The 19,574-nt window shown below is 42.0% G+C and overlaps 4 protein-coding genes across 13 annotated transcripts in view; 1 reads left to right on the top strand and 3 right to left on the bottom strand.

Annotated features, from left to right (window-relative positions):
- Positions 1-1,431, bottom strand: LOC120686934 (probable carboxylesterase 18). Its single transcript, XM_039969135.1, has one exon. The coding sequence runs from the start codon at positions 1,307-1,309 to the stop codon at positions 248-250; it is 1,062 nt and encodes a 353-aa protein (XP_039825069.1). The 5' UTR covers positions 1,310-1,431; the 3' UTR covers positions 1-247.
- Positions 1,432-4,261: 2,830 nt separating this feature from the next.
- On the bottom strand, positions 4,262-17,165 carry LOC120685360 (cysteine-rich receptor-like protein kinase 5). 7 transcript variants are annotated; one of them, XM_039967219.1, is made up of 7 exons: positions 17,070-17,165; positions 8,491-8,543; positions 7,719-7,784; positions 7,370-7,619; positions 6,923-7,163; positions 6,448-6,574; positions 4,283-4,782 (listed from the first exon to the last, which is right to left on the bottom strand). In XM_039967219.1, the coding sequence occupies exons 4-7, from the start codon at positions 7,611-7,613 to the stop codon at positions 4,594-4,596; spliced, it is 801 nt and encodes a 266-aa protein (XP_039823153.1). In that variant the 5' UTR covers positions 7,614-7,619; positions 7,719-7,784; positions 8,491-8,543; positions 17,070-17,165; the 3' UTR covers positions 4,283-4,593. The 7 variants fall into 7 exon arrangements, with proteins under 7 accessions (XP_039823158.1, XP_039823153.1, XP_039823154.1 ...); XM_039967220.1 differs by lacking the exon at positions 17,070-17,165 and adding an exon at positions 9,130-9,446; XM_039967222.1 differs by lacking the exon at positions 7,719-7,784 and having other exon boundaries at positions 17,070-17,127.
- On the top strand, positions 12,254-15,515 carry LOC120685359. The gene is made up of 3 exons (XM_039967217.1): positions 12,254-13,326; positions 13,411-13,565; positions 14,202-15,515. Exons 1-3 carry the CDS (start codon positions 12,535-12,537, stop codon positions 15,088-15,090), a joined length of 1,836 nt encoding a protein of 611 aa, XP_039823151.1. The 5' UTR covers positions 12,254-12,534; the 3' UTR covers positions 15,091-15,515.
- Positions 17,106-19,574, bottom strand: part of LOC120685358 (receptor-like kinase LIP1) — a 25,967-nt gene continuing 23,498 nt past the window's right edge. For all 4 annotated transcript variants that reach the window (XM_039967213.1, XM_039967216.1, XM_039967214.1 and 1 more), the window contains 2 exons: positions 17,922-18,102; positions 17,106-17,273 (listed from right to left, as the gene is read on the bottom strand). In XM_039967213.1, the coding sequence (XP_039823147.1) occupies positions 17,194-17,273; positions 17,922-18,102 (261 nt within the window). In that variant the 3' untranslated portion in view covers positions 17,106-17,193. The remainder of the gene's footprint in view (positions 17,274-17,921; positions 18,103-19,574) is intronic.

The raw sequence follows: 19,574 nt of genomic DNA, 5'->3' as shown, positions 1-19,574 counted from the left end.
TCACGAAATCACCGACTGGATTAGTAAATAAATTAATTTACATCACTCATCACACCCATCATGTATACCAAACTTGCCAGAGTAAACATATATTATTACAAAATCACACACATTTTCTACTCTCTTTCACCCACGCAACCACACCTGGCCCTATCCTCCCATGCAAACGCCACGACGCAACCAGACACTCGGACCAAACACTCCACGACACACACCACTTGACAACGACGGCGACGGCGAGCACCCGTCACGGTTGGTCACTCGCCGCCGCCGCCGGCACGCTCTCGGCGACGAACTCGGCGATGCGTATGATCAAGTCCCGGGCGTCGTCGAACACGGGGAAGAGGTAGAACGCGTGGATGGCGTCCGGGTACTCGGCCACGCGCACGTCCTTGCCCATGCCCGTGAGCGTCTCGGCGTACCGGCGCTGCCAGTCCTGCAGCGGGTCGAAGCCGCCGACGGCGAGCAGCACGGGCGGGAACGCCGGGGACTCGAGCCCGGCCGCGGCGGCCGGGTGCGCGAAGTTGGCGGCCTCGTGGGTGCGGTCGGCGCCGGGCGGCAGGAACGCGCGCCACATCCAGTCGGTGCGGTCGATGGACACGATGGGCGCGGCGCCGTCGAGCCGGAGCTCGGAGTCGGTGCGTTCCTCGCCGCCGAAGAAGGGCTGGATGGCGACGAGGCCCCTGAGGCGGACGCTCCTGAAGGACGCCGCGTCGGCGGCGTAGCGGCGGGCCACGTGGTGCGCGATGTTGCCGCCGGCGCTGTCGCCGGCGACGTAGCAGCGGGCGACATCCAGCGGGAGCGGGAGCGGCGGGTGGTTCTTGGGATCGTCGAGGAAGCGGAGCGCGGCGAGGCCGTCGTCGTAGGGCGCCGGGAACCGGTGCTTCGGGGAGCGGCGGTAGTCGACGGAGAGCACCGCCGCGGAGGCGTATCGCGCGATGCGGCGGCAAGCCGCGTCGTAGGCCGGGGACGCCGCGGAGAGGAACGCGAACCCGCCGCCGTGGAAGAAGACGATCACGGGGAGCGGCCGCGCCGCGCCGGCCTTCGCTGCCGCCGGGTGGAAGAGGCGCGCGTGGAGGCGGGTGGCGCGGTCGAGGACGACGTCCCGGGACGCGACACCGCGGCACGGGGAGGAGATGGCCGGGACGCGCGGGTCCAGCAGGGACAGAGCGAGGCGGTTCAGCGTGCCGTCGGCGCGGCGGGTGGCGTCGGTGACGCGGTCCACGACCTTGAGGGAGAGTCGCATGAGGCGCGACATCGGCGGCTTCGGCTTTCGCGCCGGCGTCGTGGGAGTGGGAGCCTCCGCCATGGCCACCGCGGCGTGGGGCTGAAGCGATCGGTCGCTGCGACTGGGCCTCAAGCCGTACTCTCTCCTACTCCTATTTATACGGGCCGGGCCGGGCTGGGCCGTGTGCGTGGTTTTCAAGTTTCAGCTGCGTGAGCTACTGAGCTCTGCTTTTTCGGTTGGCTGGATGATTCCCATTTACTTGTCTTGTCGAACTTCTGGAAGGGTAGGCAGGCACAAAAGCAACATCACACCAACTATCTCATGCAATCAAATTGTGGGCAAAAGAAGGTGTGTAGCTACTAAATGCTTCTGAGTGTTTTTTTTCTCGAACACGCAGGAGAGCTGCGTATCTTTGTATTAAGAGAGAAAGGGTAGTCAAATTACAAAGAGACGCTCCATACTTTGGACAAGAGTAAGGAGTGCACGAGCTAAAAAAGAAACTTAAATTACAGATAATACACAGGCAGGGCCAGACCGATAGAACCTCCTAATTATCTCTAGCCATGGTCCACCCCCAACTCGAGGTAGAGGGTAGACAACCCTTTTGCCCCGGCGAACTGCCAAGCGCTCGCTTCATCCTTAAAAGCATGCACTGCCCGCTGTAAGTTGGGCGTCATCCCATCAAACACACAAGCATTTCTATGCTTCCAAATGATCCATGCCCCAAGGATACAGAAGGAGTTGAAGCCCTTCCTAAGGTGTTTCTGCATTTTCCTCTCGGCCTTCTTCCACCAATCGACAAAAGATGATCTCCTGGTGGGTGTTAGTCTAGCTAAAGCTAGCTGCTGCAGGATGGCACACCAAAATTGTCTTGCAAAAACACAGGACGTGAGAATGTGTTGGATTGTTTTCTCCTCCTGGTTACAGAGTATACACCGCTTAGGATGCTACAAACCTCTCTTTTGTAAACGATCTGTTGTCCAGCAGCGATTCCGAATAGCTAGCCACACAAATGTCTTACATTTCCCTGGTGCCCATGATTTCCAAAGTCTCTTCCATGGTTCAAATGTGATAGATCCCACAAAATAACTTCTATAAGCTGAATGCGTAGAGAATGAACCTGAGGCCTCTGGTTTCCAATAATGTACGTCTTCCAAATCAGATAAGTTAACTCCAGAAATTAAATCCCATATCTCCAAATACTCAGCTAAGCCAAGCCATCCAAGTGCATTTCTAATGTCAGATACCCACCTATTCACTTGCAAAGCCTCATTCACAGTTCTCTTTTTTTCTAAATTTGATTGGAACACAATTGACAACATTAGGAGCCAGGTCCTCCAGGCTGCACCCATGCAACCAACGATCAGTCCAAAAGAGAGTATTCCTTTCATTCCCCACCATAGATTCAACTGCAATAGCAAACATAGCTGTTGTGTTAGAATGGACAGGGATTTGGAGTCCCGCCCATGGACGATCTGGTCTAATTTTCTCCATCCATAGCCATCGCGTTTGGAGAGCCCATCCCATGACCTCAAGGTTGTGGATACCTAGCCCTCCAAGATCAAGGGGTCGCATGACCTTTTCCCATGCCACTAAACAACAGCCACCATTAGCACTGGGTAGAAAAATTCAGTAAATAATGCTGGTGTTTGCTATTTTTGTAGCATTGTCTGTATCTAGCCCTACGATTAGTTTGGGCTAAAATAGTTTTCAAAGGACTATGTTCTGCTTTGAGCCTCATTTGGGTGGTTGCTAATGGGCCAACCCATCAAACAGTAGGTTTTGCCAGTGTAGTTGAGTTTGGGGTTTTCTTTTTGTGGAAACTCCTCTATGCGCATAGTCTACAATTCAATTAGATTAATGACTGTTATTCTGTAGACTAGAACACCATGTGTCTAGGAGAAAGCTCCTTGGCCATTTGTGCTGAGCACCGAGATGCCGCCTCAACTAACCCCTTTTACAGTAGTGTTTGGAGAATAGCCATGTACAAAGCTAGTGCGGTACTACGAAGATAACCTGCAAAAAAAAATATATTTGTTTGTTTTCAAATATCAAATCATGTCTACTCAACCATAAAGACTAACACATTGTCGCTGCTACAATTACCAAACCTGTGTGTCCCACTACGAAGTTGCTGGAGCCCCAAATTAAAGTCACATGGATAGCTGCCCAAACCAAATGAGTGAGGCGGCACTTGGAAAAAAAACTCTCCTTTTGTCATTACGATAAAAGGAGAACTTTTACTACCCTGCCAATTTGCTTAATGAGGATGCAATGTCTTTTGTTAAGATTATTACCCCACTTCGAAGATACCGCCAAAAGATTTTCATTTTTGCGGAGCTTTTAGTTTCCAGAGATGTTTGTTAATGTTTGGGATCTTATCATGGATTAAGGCTAGTAGTGTGTGTTGACATCCAAAATTAGTCCGACTCAAAATTAGATCAAGAAATATATATAGAGAATGTCTTAATCCATGGTTTATAAATGAGGAAAATTATTCTTCCGCAGAAAAATGAGGAAAATTAAAGAATGGAGGTCACCAATGGATATATAACCCTCGCTAATACGATCAAAACATACATATAGTTTAATTCGTCTAATTCACAGCCCATATTTGGCTGATTGCAAATATGTTCCACAATCGGCAATTTCCGTTGCATGGGCCGGAAGTATCCACCATTTACAAAAATTTGCAATTGTAAATATCCGGTTGTCATTGTGAAGGGATCCGAAAGTTGGGTTGGGTTATGCTCGGGGTTTGACGCGCTTTTTGCATGGATACGACTTGTGACAGGGCATGATCTGCCAACCCTTTATGAACCGGCTAATTTACTACTGGCCGTAAATTGGACCAGTTGTACGGCCGTACCATTTTGGGAAACTAAGTAAATTAGCATCCCATTTTTAACATCAATAGGGTGCCTATCTCAAACAATATTATTGGCTAATTCTTGTATATACAATTGCCTAATGAAGAACTAGTGATGCTCGTATCATAAGAAATGTAGGATCTGGCACAAATACCACCACAACAAGAGGAAAGAAAGCCTATAATTGAGGGTGAAAACATGATGTATCATTCTGGTTACATATATGTGCAGATGTGCTTGTAGATCAGAATCATATAATGGTGCACATCTCAATTTATTATATCCAGTTCTGCTAGTGATTAGGAATAGCACAAAACACTAGAAACACATTTGCCAAATTAGAAAATGTAAATTTCTTATCGGAAGCTATAAAAATGTAATTTGAAATATGTTCTCCAAGCAAGGGTTTATTTGCGAGAGAAGACGGATTACACAACATCATAATCCCCACCTATCAAATTGTCTCGCGGATGTTGATGTGATAAGATACCCTAATCATCTATATGCATTGGCTTCGTTAACCATTTTGTTGAGCTCATGGATTATATCCCATGCAAAAGGTCTTCTGTTCGGATCTTTGTTCAAGCAGCTTTCTGCCAATTCCAGGCATCTAATCACTTGGTGCCTCAATGGTGTACACTTTGATGATCCGTTCCACCGCTGTTCCCATCTTCTAAGTACCTGCTATTTCACAGAGAGGGTTTAGAGCAATACCTGAATAATCATTATTGCAAACACGTAGACTGACTCATTTGGAGCTCATCAAATTATCTCGAAAATTAATCTTTGTGGGGTGAGGCAGCTCTTAAGGGGGCCATTTGGTGTACACGTAACGTAATAGCTTAGTTTTGGTAATAAATGATTCCCCTTTGTTTATGCAGGCTATTTTCAAGTGAGCGCCTTTTGTGATTTTGATCCTTTGTTGCAGCGCAAAGATACAACGGAGACTATCTGTTCGCAAGTAAGGCACTGAAGGTCACCTTAGATATCTTTGCCAAAAATAGATGGACAAATAATAATATATTATGCTTCTAATTATTACCTTTGCAATGTACCCATTTCCCTTTTATTGTGATCAGCGCGTTTAAGCTGGTAATGATATAAGAACATGGCTGTTTGCAGACATAGAGGCCGAAAACAATTCCATTTTTTCAAAGAAAATCAAATTATTTCCGAATCGATGCAACATATATAATCTGTCTTTTCCTAGTAATATTAAATATGTAGCTGAATCTTTCGTCGAGATTTTTTGTTGCATACTACTAGAACCACCCACATTATTACCGCCAGTTCCAAACCCCTGCCTTCATCATCGATTTGGGGATGTTGGATTAGAGTCAGCGGTGATGAGGTATTGTCATCATCACCGATGGTAAAAACACGGTCATTACTGCCGGTTTGAGCCACGATGTGGCGGGGATGATCGGATTTCACCATCGGTTCAAGCTATGAATCACCAGTGATGAACTTTCTACAAACTCGAAAATTTTTGAAATCATAGCTAAATAAAATTAATACCCAAACAACCAATACATGACCAACCATCTCAATATCCAACATACATAATTTTAACACTTAATATGCGAAATGTGCATCATCTGTGATTCAATTCAATGGCTTCATGCATCACGCGATCCCTCCGTACCACTACGCTACACAATCACTTATTATGACAAGTGATCAGATACTATTCATTTATACTAACTTTTTCTAAATCTTATAGTTAATTTTTAGATGGTAAGATAATCTGAAATAAATATATTTTCAACTATAAAATTTTAGATCTCATCAAGTACTACAATTTTAATGTTGATCTTTTTTTCCATCTATATAGTTGTTTGGTTGGTCTAATAATTTATGTCAAATATTCTATTGTATAAAATATTTCAAATAGAAAAGTTATCAACTACAAAGTTTTAGATCTCGTTGAGTTTTATAATTTTGTTATAAAGTTTATCTTCATCCGATTTTATATGAAAAAATGATGAAGTTTTTCATCTAAATTTGGTTTTCAATTTAGAAGCACATGTGGATTTTACTGTTCACTTATCACCGTCCGTTCCTAGGGCCACGTACTCATGAACCGGCGGTAAAGTCTATTGCCACCGGTTTGAGTTCAACCGGCGGTGGTGGGGTGATGGGGATGATCATAACTATAGTAGCTAGTGACACTTTGTTCACAAAGAATTGCCATGTTCGTGCCCAACTATTATAAGGATTAGTTGAGACTTTTCTAATTGACAATTGATTCATGTACTCCGAATAGAATGTGCAAAAACGTGCACAAAAAATGTTGGCATGATTTAGTAAAAAGAGATCACATGAAAGGACGAGACAAATCACACTTACATTAGCAATACTAGGCTTCTTCTTACTTCCAGTCACCAACTCTATGATTATGACACCCAGACTATAAATGTCTACTTTACGTGACGTTATAGAACCACCAAAGTTTATTTCTGGAGCAGAATATTCACTGCAGGAAACAATATAATGAAATTTCATCAGACATAAAGAAAAGGAAATGAAGGCATGTAAAAACAATGAAAGAACAAATGTGCCACTGCAGTGGAGCCTATACTAAGCTGGTCAAGGAGTTTTGTAACTCCCTCCGAATGGAAGCACCAGAATGCCATGGAACCTAGCATGACGTGAAATGGATGCAGAACCAGGTTTCAAATAGAATGAAGAAGTATCTTTTTCTGCTCACCAGCGTCTCTAACGGTCCAATAGCATAAAACAAAACACCCTATATATTATTGCCGAAACGAGATCCCCTAATGTACTCCAAGGTCACTGGAGCATGGGACAGCTTATTACCCACCTTTGCAGTGTTATGTTTCCACCTGTGGGCTGGGAAATTAGAGTGATAATTCCTTGAAACCGGAAGATTTCTGATATACCAAAATCTGTAATCTTTGGAACCATGTCATCATCTAGTAGGATACTAGCAGGTTTGAGGTCCATGTGAACAATAAACTTCTCCTTGTGAAGATAAGATAAACCCTCACAGATTCCTTTAATTATCTGATAACGAGTATGCCATTCAAGTCCACTTAACTCATCTGCGAAGTATAATAACAGTGAGAGCATATAGTATGTATATATGTACCACATTGTGGTATGTTATGATATTTTTAATCTATCGCTTGTAATTAATCAACAGTAAAATAAATAAAAGAAGAACAAGCAAGATGATGAAATACAGTGGCATATGGAAATGAAATTCACACTTGAAATATATGATGCTGCTAATTTTCTATTATCATACCAGATATATGTTTGCTAAGGTTTCCGTTGCTTAAATACTCGAAACAGAGCAATCTTTCCCATTTCTCAGCAGTGGTAACTTCCCCATCCATTACTAACTCTTGTTCTGCTACATCAGAACAGTAGCCTAGAAACCGTATTATATTTGGGTGCTTAGCCGTCATCATCTTTCCAATCTGGTGATGAAATATCACATCACTAATATTGAGGCTCCCATGAACCTTTGTCACCGCAACGACCTGCATGACGCCCTGTTTAACTTATGTGTCAGCACGACCTGAACATAAAATTCACCCTTTCTGTGTGGAAAATTGCTGGAGAAAGGTTCCACAAAAAAAGTTATTTTTTACCTTGAAATATTCTCCGAGTTCATTATGACCAATCCTTCGGTCATCAGAAAAGTTCTCGGTGATGAACTGAAAAAGTGGATATGGCAGTTTACTTGGTTTCTCGCTTCCCTCAAGTACATGCTCTAGGACACTAAGATCCTTGTATAAATCGGTAAATCTATGTGAACAATGATTCAAAATTAGTGCACAATGAAAAATTAGCTTTGCTTCCTATATAACGAAAACTAGCCAGTAGTCCAGTGCGGCTCTTTGTTGTATTTACTCCATGAATTCTTTGAAATCGCTATTTGATTTTTTAGTATCACCACAACTCTATATAGTTCAATGGTAACCTATGAATACTAGATTTGTTCGAAATCAATTCTGATAATACATCCTAGTTCTCTATTTATTGTGTCCATATCAAAATCACCTATTCATATGGGTTTGGAAAATAAAATTCAAACAATGCATACAATCGATGCTTTATTCATTGAAGCACCCATTCAAGCCTAACATGCAAATTGAAATTCAAAACTGATTCAGCATGCAACCATCAATTATTTGGGACTAGGGATACAACATATAATTAGGCGGTGGTCAAACAAATTAATGGCTATTAACTAGCACATAGCTATTAGCTTCCATTTGAGAGTTCTTTTTTTTGGGGGTGTGTGGGGTATGGGGTGTGGGGGTGTGGGATGAGGGGTTAAGCTTGTGCAAGTTATTATGCTTTGCTCCGATCATTAAAAATATATGGTCCACTAAGTTCAGAAAACTAATATTTTTGTACCTGGAATATTCACGAAGAGTTTGTGTGGGTAGTGCCCGGAATCTCTCCACAACCTGAAATTTCAAATAATAAAGATATCAGATTTTGTAACTTTGGGAATAAATAGACCAAAGCAAATCCAAACGAACAAATTATCCATAAATTTAGGAAGAGCCGGCGGCTGCGCCATTTGGATTAATTAAATAGAAATAGTATAGTATTGAATGTTGGTTGCACCATTCCATTAGAGGAGCCTAGCTAGTTTTGGGTCCTATCTCCCCTACTAGATAAGTCTTTAAAATTTTTCATGTTGTCCAGAAAAATTCTATTGGGATGAGCCTCAATCACTATATTTACAAAAGACTCTTATTACAAATAAACCCCTACACTAAAAAAATAATAGACACACACATAAGTTGACAAGGGGTTGAAAGTGGTAACGAAATGAGTCTAAAACATAAAAAATGAGTCCAAATGATTAGATAATATTATTCTCCTACTTAAATAACTTAACCTCATCCAAAAGTTTGAGGTAAATTGAGCTCCAAATGAAAAATCCACACCTCGGATATCTAGATCTAGCTACATGCAAGGGAACTCCATTTGAGCATTAAAACTACAAACAAAACTTGAAAAGATATGGAATTAGCGTCAAGTTACCTCCAATAGCTGCCAACTCCAAGGAAATCAAGTTTAAAACCTTCCCTCATCTTTTACACTTTTTATTTAATTTTTGGGCAGCACCTCCCCGAAAAAATACTTTGTTGTCGGGAGGAGGAAGAAGAGTAGTATTGCTACTTTTGTCGGCCATTTTTAGGGGCGGCTCGTGCTATAGTCCACCCCTGGAAATGTATTTTTAGGGGGTGTGTGATGCCATCACCCGCCTTTAGAAATTGCTACCATTTCTAGTGGTGGGTGATGGAGTCACCCGCCCCTCGAAATGGTGTCCATTTATAGGGGCGGCTATTCCAAAAAAAAACCCTCGTGGTGGGTGATGCCATCACCCACCTCTAAAAATCCATTTCCATGGGCTGGTGATCCCATTACATGCCCCTAAAAATACATCCAGGGGGCGGGGTGAATTGCTACAGTAATGCTATGTAGGAGCGGGTTATCTTTTAGGCCATCCCTAGAAAAAAATAGCCCCCCCTACAAATCATTTTTGTAGTAGTGAGATCCTGGTAGAAGCCCTACTAAACAGGGACTAGGTATAAAGCTCAACTTCAATTAGTGCCAATAACTGTGCTGTCAGTGCCTCGGCACTGGTTCTGGTCAAGGGCAAAGCCCTCTAAGTATTTGATTATGGTTCAAGTTATTTATTGAGTACTGTTTTATGTGATATAATCCACAAGATCTGAATCTTTTTGTCTAATAGTAGTAATAGTTTTTCTTCTCTGATTATCGTTCTTGTCAAAGCTCCAACATAATGACACTACTGTTTGTTTAACTAGCAAGATATGGCCTACACAAATAGTGTGGGTAGCTAGCTAGCAAATTTTATTCCAATATTTGGGATTTTTTTACCTTCAATGTAGATTATGCAAATAGTTTTGTTTAGTGATGTTATTGTAGTTACTTTGTCCGATCCTGCTTGCCTAGAATATGGTATCGTCTATGCTTTTTTTCTTCATATCCAATGACTATTCGTTTTATAACATGGATTTATAAGAAAAAGGAATAATACCTTACGTAGAAACAGATGTTTTTATGTTTAACATTTGTAATATGAATTTTCTTACATTTTAACTTGAATATAATTTTTAGTTCTTGACCAGCGATTGATTTTGTCATGGTAATAAATTATCCCTATATTGCTTAAAGGAGACCTAGGTAAGTGTCAACCACTGATAATAGTCCGAATTTAATCTTGAGTTTGAAATGAAACCTTAATGAGCATTATTTAGCTGCATCCTATTTAGTTCTTATCATATCCATGGATCTCTTTTCTTTGCTTTGTTCTCCGAGCTCCAATTGTTACAGCCCCCATGCAGCCACGCAAGCAACCACCTTTTTCCCACCACGGATCATTCGCCAAGGTTAACAAATTCACTGTTGCGCAAGCAAGATATATATAATAACAATTTCCTAGGCCAGTTTGAGACTATGTCTTACAGGCTAATAACTCTGATCCCATCTCCATCATACATTGCAGAAGCCAACTCTATGGAGATGGAGGTCGTCACCCCTAATTTATTTTGGTGGACTCGGCAAAGCAACTCCATCTTGGAGATTATGGAGTGGAGGTGATAAACATGTAGGGGAGCAGTGTTAGAAAGGACCATGTACCCTCTCTCATGTGTCTGCTCCCAAGGAGCTTTGCTCACTACACTGCAATCATCTACGACACGTCCGTGAGGACGCGCGACATTCTTCCCCTCTCGTCAAACATTGATTTGGAGTTGCTTTGTTCTAGATCACATCACTACTTTGTCATGATTACATTACATCATCGCCATTCTTCTCCTCTCCAAAACTTTTCAGCTCTCAGTATATAGGGCGTCCACTGATCAAATGCTTAATAACACATAAAGATATATATCACCATCTCGTTGTTTCTCATCATTGCTAGCGGTGATTGCCATACCACGGTGGCAAGCAGCATGGTGCTAGGTCATGTCAAGGTGATACTCGACCGAATTGTTTGAGATCTCATCGCGGCTTTGACATGGTTACGCAATAGAGCTTGTCATTGTCGTGTCTAATCCCCATATGCATTGCGCTCTTCGAGTTAAGTGTCTCTCATCATTTTCTAGATCGAAATCACTTATTACCACCCCATCTCTTCTCTTCGATCTCTTGATCATGCAAGTCTTCTTGGTATTTTCTTGTCAAACTACACTTCTTTGATGTGTAGTTTACGTTAGGAAAATAGTAGAGTCAAGGAAATACCAAAAATTTTATTCGATGTGGATTCTTACGAATAATATAGACCTTTAGATCTTCATAAATCCAGTAGTGTATATACATTCTTAGTCCTCTCAGCAAACACAATGGCTTATTTAACAATATTGTATTAAGATAATAGATTTAATCTCGGTTGGAACTCAAAATATCTCCACTGGTTTATTAGTTCTGCGACCGTTTATGAATCTGCAACTATATACTAAATTGGGTAAATTGCAAAACTACCCTCGTTTATAACTCCAACTGCACCATTACCCCTCTTTTTTAGACTTTGCATATTTGCCCCCGTTTTTTGAATCTGGGACATCCGTCTGCCCTCATTTCTTAACGCCGTAGGAGCCTGCTTGTTCGGAAGAAAAAAAAGATTCGAAAAAAGAAAAGGATATGCAATGACCATATTACCCCTGCCTTATCTAAAGAGCCCCCGCACCCTAGAGTCTTCCAGACTCCCCCCGTGACCTCCCTCTACTCCCTCACTGGCGGCGGCGGCTTGCAGATCGGCAGTGCGCCGGCGGAAGGCAGCACTGCGGGGGTCTGCAGGGGAGTTCGGCGCGGGTCCCCTCCTCGCGGCCGCGCACCGCGCTCTGCAGGCCGGCCAGCACTGCGGGGGGCTGGCAGGGAGACCGGCGCGGGCCCTCGCGGTCGGCGCGGTCGGCGCTGCAGGGCCGGCCAGCACTGCGGGGGGCGTCGGGGCGACAGGGGAGGCCGGCGAGGGTGCCCTCGCGGGGGACAGCGTGCGCGGCTGGGGCTGCACCTCGCCTCGCGGCCGGTCGGCGCATGGGGCTAGGGCTGCAGCGCGCCTCGCAGGTGCCGTGCAGCACGGGGACATGGCTCGCCTAGCAGCACGAGGACTCGGTGGCCATGGAATTTTTTGCTCGACATGACGGGTAATTTCTCCCCCAATCTCAATCTCTGTAATTTCTCCTCCAATTAGGCTGGAAGGGATGGTAATTAGACGAACATTGTGCTTACCATAAATTGAATGCTGTGATTTGTAGGCTGAATCACAGTGAATTAGAACTTGTTGTTAACATCCGGTCACACTGGAGCTTACCTAACAGTGGACCAAAGACATTTAAAAGGAAGGAATCGGTGACTGCAATTGTTGATAGACATAGCTATGGCTTTCTTCAGTTAGTAGATTTCGTAGGTGAGCGCTGTATGTGGGGTTCGAAGCAGTACATTTCTTTTTTGCGATCTCTAGAAAATGAATCTATCGAGATTAAAAGTGACGAAGAACTATTACAGTGGTTTGAACTCAACCAAGAGAGAAGGGTTGTGCACATTGATGCCCAAATCGATGTCTTTCAAGGGCCAATACAGTTCTCACCCACAAAACGAAGGTGTCACCCTACAGTGAGAAACAAACTAGTTAAATCTCCTAATACTCCACCTGCTATTTTGGATCTTCCTCTTGCTCCAACACAATCCACTCAAGATGTTAGGGAGCCCATAACTGAGATAGCCACAAACACATATGAGACACCCACAGCTTATAAACCCACTAGGAAAGGGAGTAAGAACAAGAGAAAACGTGCAGATGATGATGAAGAGCCAGTTGGAGTTGATGAGGAGGGCAACTACTCTGACACTGAATCACTTGCTGCACGAAGTGATAGTAGTTATGATTCTGACATGGCTACATCTTCTGAATCTGATTTCTCTGACACTGAGTATGAACCTGATGTTGAAATATTTGATGAGGATGAAGAGGATGATATTTCTGTCTTTTCTTATGATGTTGATAATCCATGTGTTGATATTGGTGTGGTCTTTCCTGATGTGAAACAATGCAAATCAGCATTAACCCAGCATGCAATATTGAATGATTATGCTTTTCGTACTGTGAAGAAAGACCATGAGCGTTTTCGAGCCAAATGCGTGAGAGCAGATAAGGGCTACAACTGGACTTTTTTTGCATCTACCAGCAAGAAGAAATACATTGGATGCAAGGTACACTAACACTCGCTCTATTTCATCTTGTATATTTATGCATCACATAAAGTTGCTCTATTTCATCTTGTATATTTATTGTAGGTTAAGAAGAATGGGCCAACTCACAATTGTGGTTCAGTCAATAACTGTGGTGATACAATGGCCACAAATAATTGGGTAGCTGAAAGGGTGGTTGATTGGTTGAAGGAGGATCCAAAAAAGGGACCAAAGGAGTTACAAGCTGCATTGAAGAAGAGATATTCAATGGATATTCCATATGATAAGGTTTTCAGGGGCAAAGAGAAGGCACTTGACATGATATATGGAAAGTGGGATGACAGTTACGATCTGCTGCCCACATATAGAGCTGAACTACTAAAATCAGTGCCAGGAAGCGTTGTTGAGTTGGACACAGAAGAGCACCAAGGGGATGTGTGTTTTAGGAGATTTTTTGTGGCTCTCAAGCCATGCATTGATGGTTTTTTGCAAGGATGCAGGCCCTACATTGCAAAAGATGCCACCCACTTGACAGGGAGGTCAAGAGGCCAATTGGCGGCTGCTGTTGCAATAGATGGACATAATTGGTTATTTCCTGTTGCTTATGGAGTGATTGAGACCGAGTCAAAGGAGAGTTGGACATGGTTCATCCAGCACTTGAAGATTGCTATTGGTACACCAATAGGTCTGGTTATTAGCACAGATGCAGGCAAAGGAATTGAGGGGGCTGTGGATGAAGTGTATCCAGGTGTGGAGCATAGAGAATGTATGAGGCATTTGTGGAAGAATTTTAAAAAGTTCTACTATGGGGAGTTGTTCAATTATAATATGTGGCCAGCAGCCAAGAGTTACACCATTGAAAAGTTCAACTGGCACATGGCTAGGATACAAGAAAAATGTCCTGATGCCATTGCATACTTAGATGAGAATCATCCCTACTTATGGAGTAGAAGCAAATTTTCTGATCATTGCAAGGTTGATTACATCAATAACAACCTCTCTGAATCTTTCAACAACTGGGTCAAAGAAGTAAAAGACTTGCAGATTGTGGAGATGCATGACAATATAAGACGAATGATCATAGCCAAGTTTGAACTGAGGAGTAAGATTGCTGAGTCAATGGAGGGCAAAATAATTCCATCTATTACTAAGGCTCTTACAGCTCAAAGCAAAGCTATCAAGGACTGTGAAGTATTAAGGTGTGGACAAGGCACTGCTGAAGTAAGTGCACCTACCAAATCAGGAGCACTTTTCAGGTATGCAGTAAACTTGGAGTTGAAAACATGCAGATGCAGGGCTTGGCAAGTTAGTGGAAAACCTTGTAGACATGCTTTAGCCTTCATTGCAAAACTTAGTAGAGAAGTCCACATGGATGACTATGTTCATGAATACTTCTCTGTTGCCAAGTTCAAAAAGGCCTATTCTGGTGTGTTCAATCCAATGACATCAAAGCAGTTTTGGCCACGTGTCGATCCTGGTTATAAAATCAAGAAGCCAATATTGAGAAGAAAGCCTGGGAGACCAAGGAAATCTAGGATCAAGGCATCAGATGAACCGGGCAGCACAAAGCAAAAGAGGTGCCCAGAATGCCATGAACTAGGCCATACAGCTAAGAAGTGCCAAGGAGGTCTTACTGCTAGACAGAAGAGGAGCCGCTTGTCTTCTGACAATGCATTAGAGGAGGGAAGCAATGATCCTAGTGCTACACTTCCATCATCATCACGGCACATGGGGAGAGGTAGAGGTAGAGCTATGAGGTTATCATCTATTGAATCATCTAAGTAAGTGATGAATGTGCACCCTATTTCCTTCTAAATTGTACAGATTTCATATGCATGATGATTGCAATAGTTATTGAGACATTTTTTACTCCAATGTTTTGCAGCGCTAGTACAAGTCACATTGAAGGAGAAGCACCACCAACAGGAAGGGGTAGAGAAAGAGAAAGAGGAAGGGGTAGAGAAAGAGGAAGGGGAAGAGGAAGAGGTGTTTCAAGGCTTGCTGCATACTTCAACGCTTAGAAAATGATGTTTAGGTGCTTAAATGTGGCCTAGGATTGTACTGCATTATTTTGGAATGCTCATGTGATCTAGACATGTACTCACTCATGTGATCTGGACATGTTTTCTCTTGTTTTGGGGTGCTCATATGATCTGGACATGTACTCACTCATGTGATCTGCTTAAAATGTTGGTGACATGTATGTTCTAGGGTTGCATATGGCTTAGACATTCAATCTGGATATGAAATTTGGACATGGAGACGAAAATATGACTTGGTACTTTCTTTCCAGATCCAAAATATGTGTTGTACAGTTATTGACTGAACCACAAAGATCATGCTGCAGCAAATATATATGTGAAATATAATATTTTGTCATTTATTTCAAGGGTTTTAAAATACATATGTGAAATATGATATTTTGTCATTTATTTAAGTTTATATGTGGCGATTTGCTTGTATATTTCAAAAAAATAAAACCGGATATGCAAATCTAGGCTGCTTGTATCGTCATCTAAGTCAGGGGTATTTATGTCTTTCCATCTGTCTGTTAACACTGTTAACTGCGCTTCACAGAATATGGGCACATTGGCTGTTACGATTCAAAAAAGGAGGGCAAACATGCAAAGTCCGAAAAGGAGGGGCAAACGTGCAGTAAGAGGTCAAAACGAGGGCAGTTATGCAATAGACCCTACTAAATTAGTTTGCAATAAGTCTACTTTACGCCCTGATCTATTTAGGTTGGTTTAGTTAACCCCTCAACTATTAAACCAGATATTCTACGCCCTGAATTATCCAAAACCATCTAAACAACCACATGAGTGGTTTTAGAGGTGGTAAAGTAGACAAATATGTAACTATAGTAAATTAGTTTAATGCCTTTTCCTGCATGTTTAATACTAGATTTGTTTATGAGAGAGGTGCCTCTCAAATAAATTAGATGAGATGGCGCAATCAAGGGCAGGCCCACCTGGTATTCAACGGTATTCATTGAATACCCATTATTTTTACAAAAAAATATATATAACTGTATACATGTAGTATGTGTATTGAAAAAAAAAGAGAGAAAACGACATCCAACCCACCTCTCTTCTTGAAATGGGCTAAACAGTCTAAGAATCGGCCCACTGACCGGCCTAGACCTCTCCCCAACTTTGATATCCCACTTTGATAAGTTGATCATTTGTCTATTATCTATATGCGACTTATGAACAATTTGTGTTGTCGGTACTCAATTATGCGCTACTAATATGTACTTTGCGCTGTAAAATAATGTTTTTGCACTATTTGAAACTTTGAATACCTACCTCCCAAATCCTAGGCCCGCACCGGGGTGCAATAGTTATTAAGAGGGAGGGGAGGTGTTTCATCTATATGAAATTGGTTGTACACTGTTTTCAAAGATGTAATCTATTCCACATTGGACAATATTCCATTTCATCTGAGGATCCCCATGAGTTGTGCATTAAATTCGATTATCATTCCTATAAAACAACTAGAGGGGGTTGTTTCTTTCATGAAATCAAAACACTAGATTGTGTAGAACTCTTAACAACATGAGGAAATCTCCCATTGGTATTGGCCAAAGGAACAAGTATTCTACAATGTTTTATGTTGTTTCACCTTTGGATACAACAACACATATTATTATGCATAGGTAGTCCAAAGTCCAAACATATATATTAAATATGCATGGAGGAAAATCAGAGTAACTGCACCATGAAAATGTATTATTATTATTGATTTGATTGGAATGTTCATACCTGGTATAATGAAGACCTTGGGTTTTTTCTCGGCTCTATAACAGCTGGAGGAACCGTTTGAATCATGGTTTCTGTCTCATTAAGCATAATAATTACCTCAGCCATAGTAGGTCTTCTATGAGGATCAGAGTGGGCACACATTTTTGCAATCTCCAGGCATCTCTTCTTTTGTTTGCAGTTTGCACATAGTGATTCCACAAGCCACTGCAAAAGTTCAAACATATATTAAGGATGATAAAACATACTGCAAAACACAAAGTAAAACTCAACATATATAGCTTAGCACATATGTTTGAGATGGAACTCAGAATTAATTTTAAGATTTGATCAATTACCGTAACATAATACACAAATAACTTAGAATGTGTAGCCAAACTGTTCTTACTTCAATTAAATATATTCTGGAGCATGCATGTACACTATAGTAACTGAATCATATGAGTAAATTGTGATAAAAGAAACGTCCAATAATGACAATCGCTGACAGTTATCTATGACAAGGGAATACTGTTTTCAACCATATGATTAGCCAATTGAGCAACAATTGACACTATGCATTGGAGGGGGGTTGATCCAATCATTAACTCAAGGCATCTAGATGATGTAGCACTCTTGACAACAAAAATGAAACTTCCTACTGAGATTGGCCCAAGAAATAACAAGATTGTACTACATGTCCAAGGTGCTATTTCTACACATCATTTCAATAATTTTCTATGGAATTGATGCTGTGGATACAAAAGCATGATATTATGCATTGTGGTTAGTCTAAATATACTAAATATGCATGGAATAACAGTGTAACTTAAGCATGAAAAGATAGCATCATTGATTTATGCCGAATGTTCATACCGGGTATAATAGACTGTTGGTCATTTCTTGGAACCTTTGGAAACATGGTTTCTGGCTTATTAAGCATCACATTTATCTCATCAACAGTAGGTCTCTTAGGACCATCAAAGTTGGCAAACTTTTCTGCGATTTCCAGGAATCTCTTCTTTTCATTACAGTCCACACATAGTGATTCAAGCCACTGCCAAGTTCAAAAATATATTAAGTATAATCAATTTATATACAACAAAAAAGTATAATGCACAACATATGTCACTACACATGTTTGATAGGGCCTTCAACATTTCACACATTTGGTTAGGTAAATATATACCTCAATGGCAATGCAATTTCTTTTTTTTAAAAGAAGTGCAACCTTTAGATTGTATCCAAACTGTGGCAATGTGGTTAAATATGTTCTGGAGAATGAGTAAATTAGTATAAATATGAAAGTTAGAATGAAAAACACATCATTGGATCGTTGCACGACGCATATCTATGGCAAAGGAGACTATTGTGAACCTCCTCATTCCTCTGTACCCTTAGTTCAAGGTGAAGAATATGCCCCTGGATTCATGTTTCTGAACTATATTAATTGGGTTCCTACTACCAGGGCCGGTTTCCTTGCTATTCATATGTGATGTAAGTGCCGGTGGCGGATACAGGAATGGATTTTCTTTTTTTTTTTGGGCAGGGGCGGTGATTTCCTAATGAGTAATTTGATCTGTGTGCTAACACCAAGATTAATTACCTCTCATTTTTTGATATCAGTTTTGAGTACAATCTATAGGCTCATGTAGTTCTCCAATTAGCCAAAATAAATGTACTGATCGAAGTACATATGTCCAACAACTGGTTCTTCTTTAGCAGGGTCCGTGTGACTGTGTCTCACCACTGTGATGCAAACCCGAGACTTTCGAGGTAAGAAGGGGCAAGTATAGTTCTAATCTAGGTAAATGTCACTATGTAAGAACCGCCCTATAGTGACGTGTCTTTATCGCACGTCACCCGTATACAAAAGGTGACGCGCACAGATGAGGCACGTCACCTTTTTATTCTCCTAGGCCCCGCCCGGCAAAAAGTGGCCCGCCACCTTAGACAGAGCAAGGTGATGCGGCTCATGAAGCCCGAAACCTATATTACAGGTGACGGCCTATATCGCCCATCACCTGTAATCATGTCATAGGTGACGGGCCTTCCCCTCGTAGGCATAGGTGGCAGTCTTTCATGAAGCCGGTCACCTTTGTAGAGTACACAGGTGACAGTACAATTGACGTTCTAATTGTTTCCCATTTCCTTTGAGCCTTTCCCTCAGGCAGCCGCCACTCGGGCAGGCAGTTGCCAGTAGGCAACGGCTGCAGTTTGGCGACAGCCATTTTGGGCAATTTTGAGGTCGTGCAATTGTTCCCCTCTCACTTCTCTTTTCTCCCTCATTCCCTCTCATTTCTCTCCTCCCCCTCCTCGTCAATTAATTGTTGTAATATCTTGTGTTCTTGTTGATATAGATTGAGGATAAAAGTTGGATGGGCCTTCCTAGCCATTGTTGTCCGTAATACTTGAGAGAGTTAAAGTCTTTCATCGACACTACTACAAAAACTGATTAACCTAGGCGCTTTGAAAAGGCCTCAGAGGCGGGCACGTTAAAAACTGCCTCAGTTAATGTCTGTGATTAAC

This window comes from Panicum virgatum, chromosome 8N (assembly GCF_016808335.1).
Source record: "Panicum virgatum strain AP13 chromosome 8N, P.virgatum_v5, whole genome shotgun sequence".
NCBI classification, from domain to species: domain Eukaryota; kingdom Viridiplantae; phylum Streptophyta; class Magnoliopsida; order Poales; family Poaceae; genus Panicum; species Panicum virgatum.
This window is presented reverse-complemented; position numbering and strand designations above follow the sequence as displayed.

What these genes read in the sequence shown, in the direction of transcription:
- LOC120685360 (XM_039967219.1), bottom strand. Translation starts at nt 7,613, where the DNA reads ATGCAGGTCGTTGCGGTGACAAAGGTTCATGGGAGCCTCAATATTAGT. An exon ending in GGAAACATAACACTGCAAAG is followed by an intron (nt 6,575 to 6,922) that starts GTGGGTAATAAG and finishes TGTTTCCTGCAG; the next exon opens with TGAATATTCTGCTCCAGAAA. An exon ending in AGAAGCCTAGTATTGCTAAT is followed by an intron (nt 4,783 to 6,447) that starts GTAAGTGTGATT and finishes TCTGTGAAATAG; the next exon opens with CAGGTACTTAGAAGATGGGA.
- LOC120686934 (XM_039969135.1), bottom strand. Translation starts at nt 1,309, where the DNA reads ATGGCGGAGGCTCCCACTCCCACGACGCCGGCGCGAAAGCCGAAGCCG.
- LOC120685359 (XM_039967217.1), top strand. Translation starts at nt 12,535, where the DNA reads ATGTGGGGTTCGAAGCAGTACATTTCTTTTTTGCGATCTCTAGAAAAT. An exon ending in AGAAATACATTGGATGCAAG is followed by an intron (nt 13,327 to 13,410) that starts GTACACTAACAC and finishes TATTTATTGTAG; the next exon opens with GTTAAGAAGAATGGGCCAAC. An exon ending in CAAGCTGCATTGAAGAAGAG is followed by an intron (nt 13,566 to 14,201) that starts ATATTCAATGGA and finishes GATACAAGAAAA; the next exon opens with ATGTCCTGATGCCATTGCAT.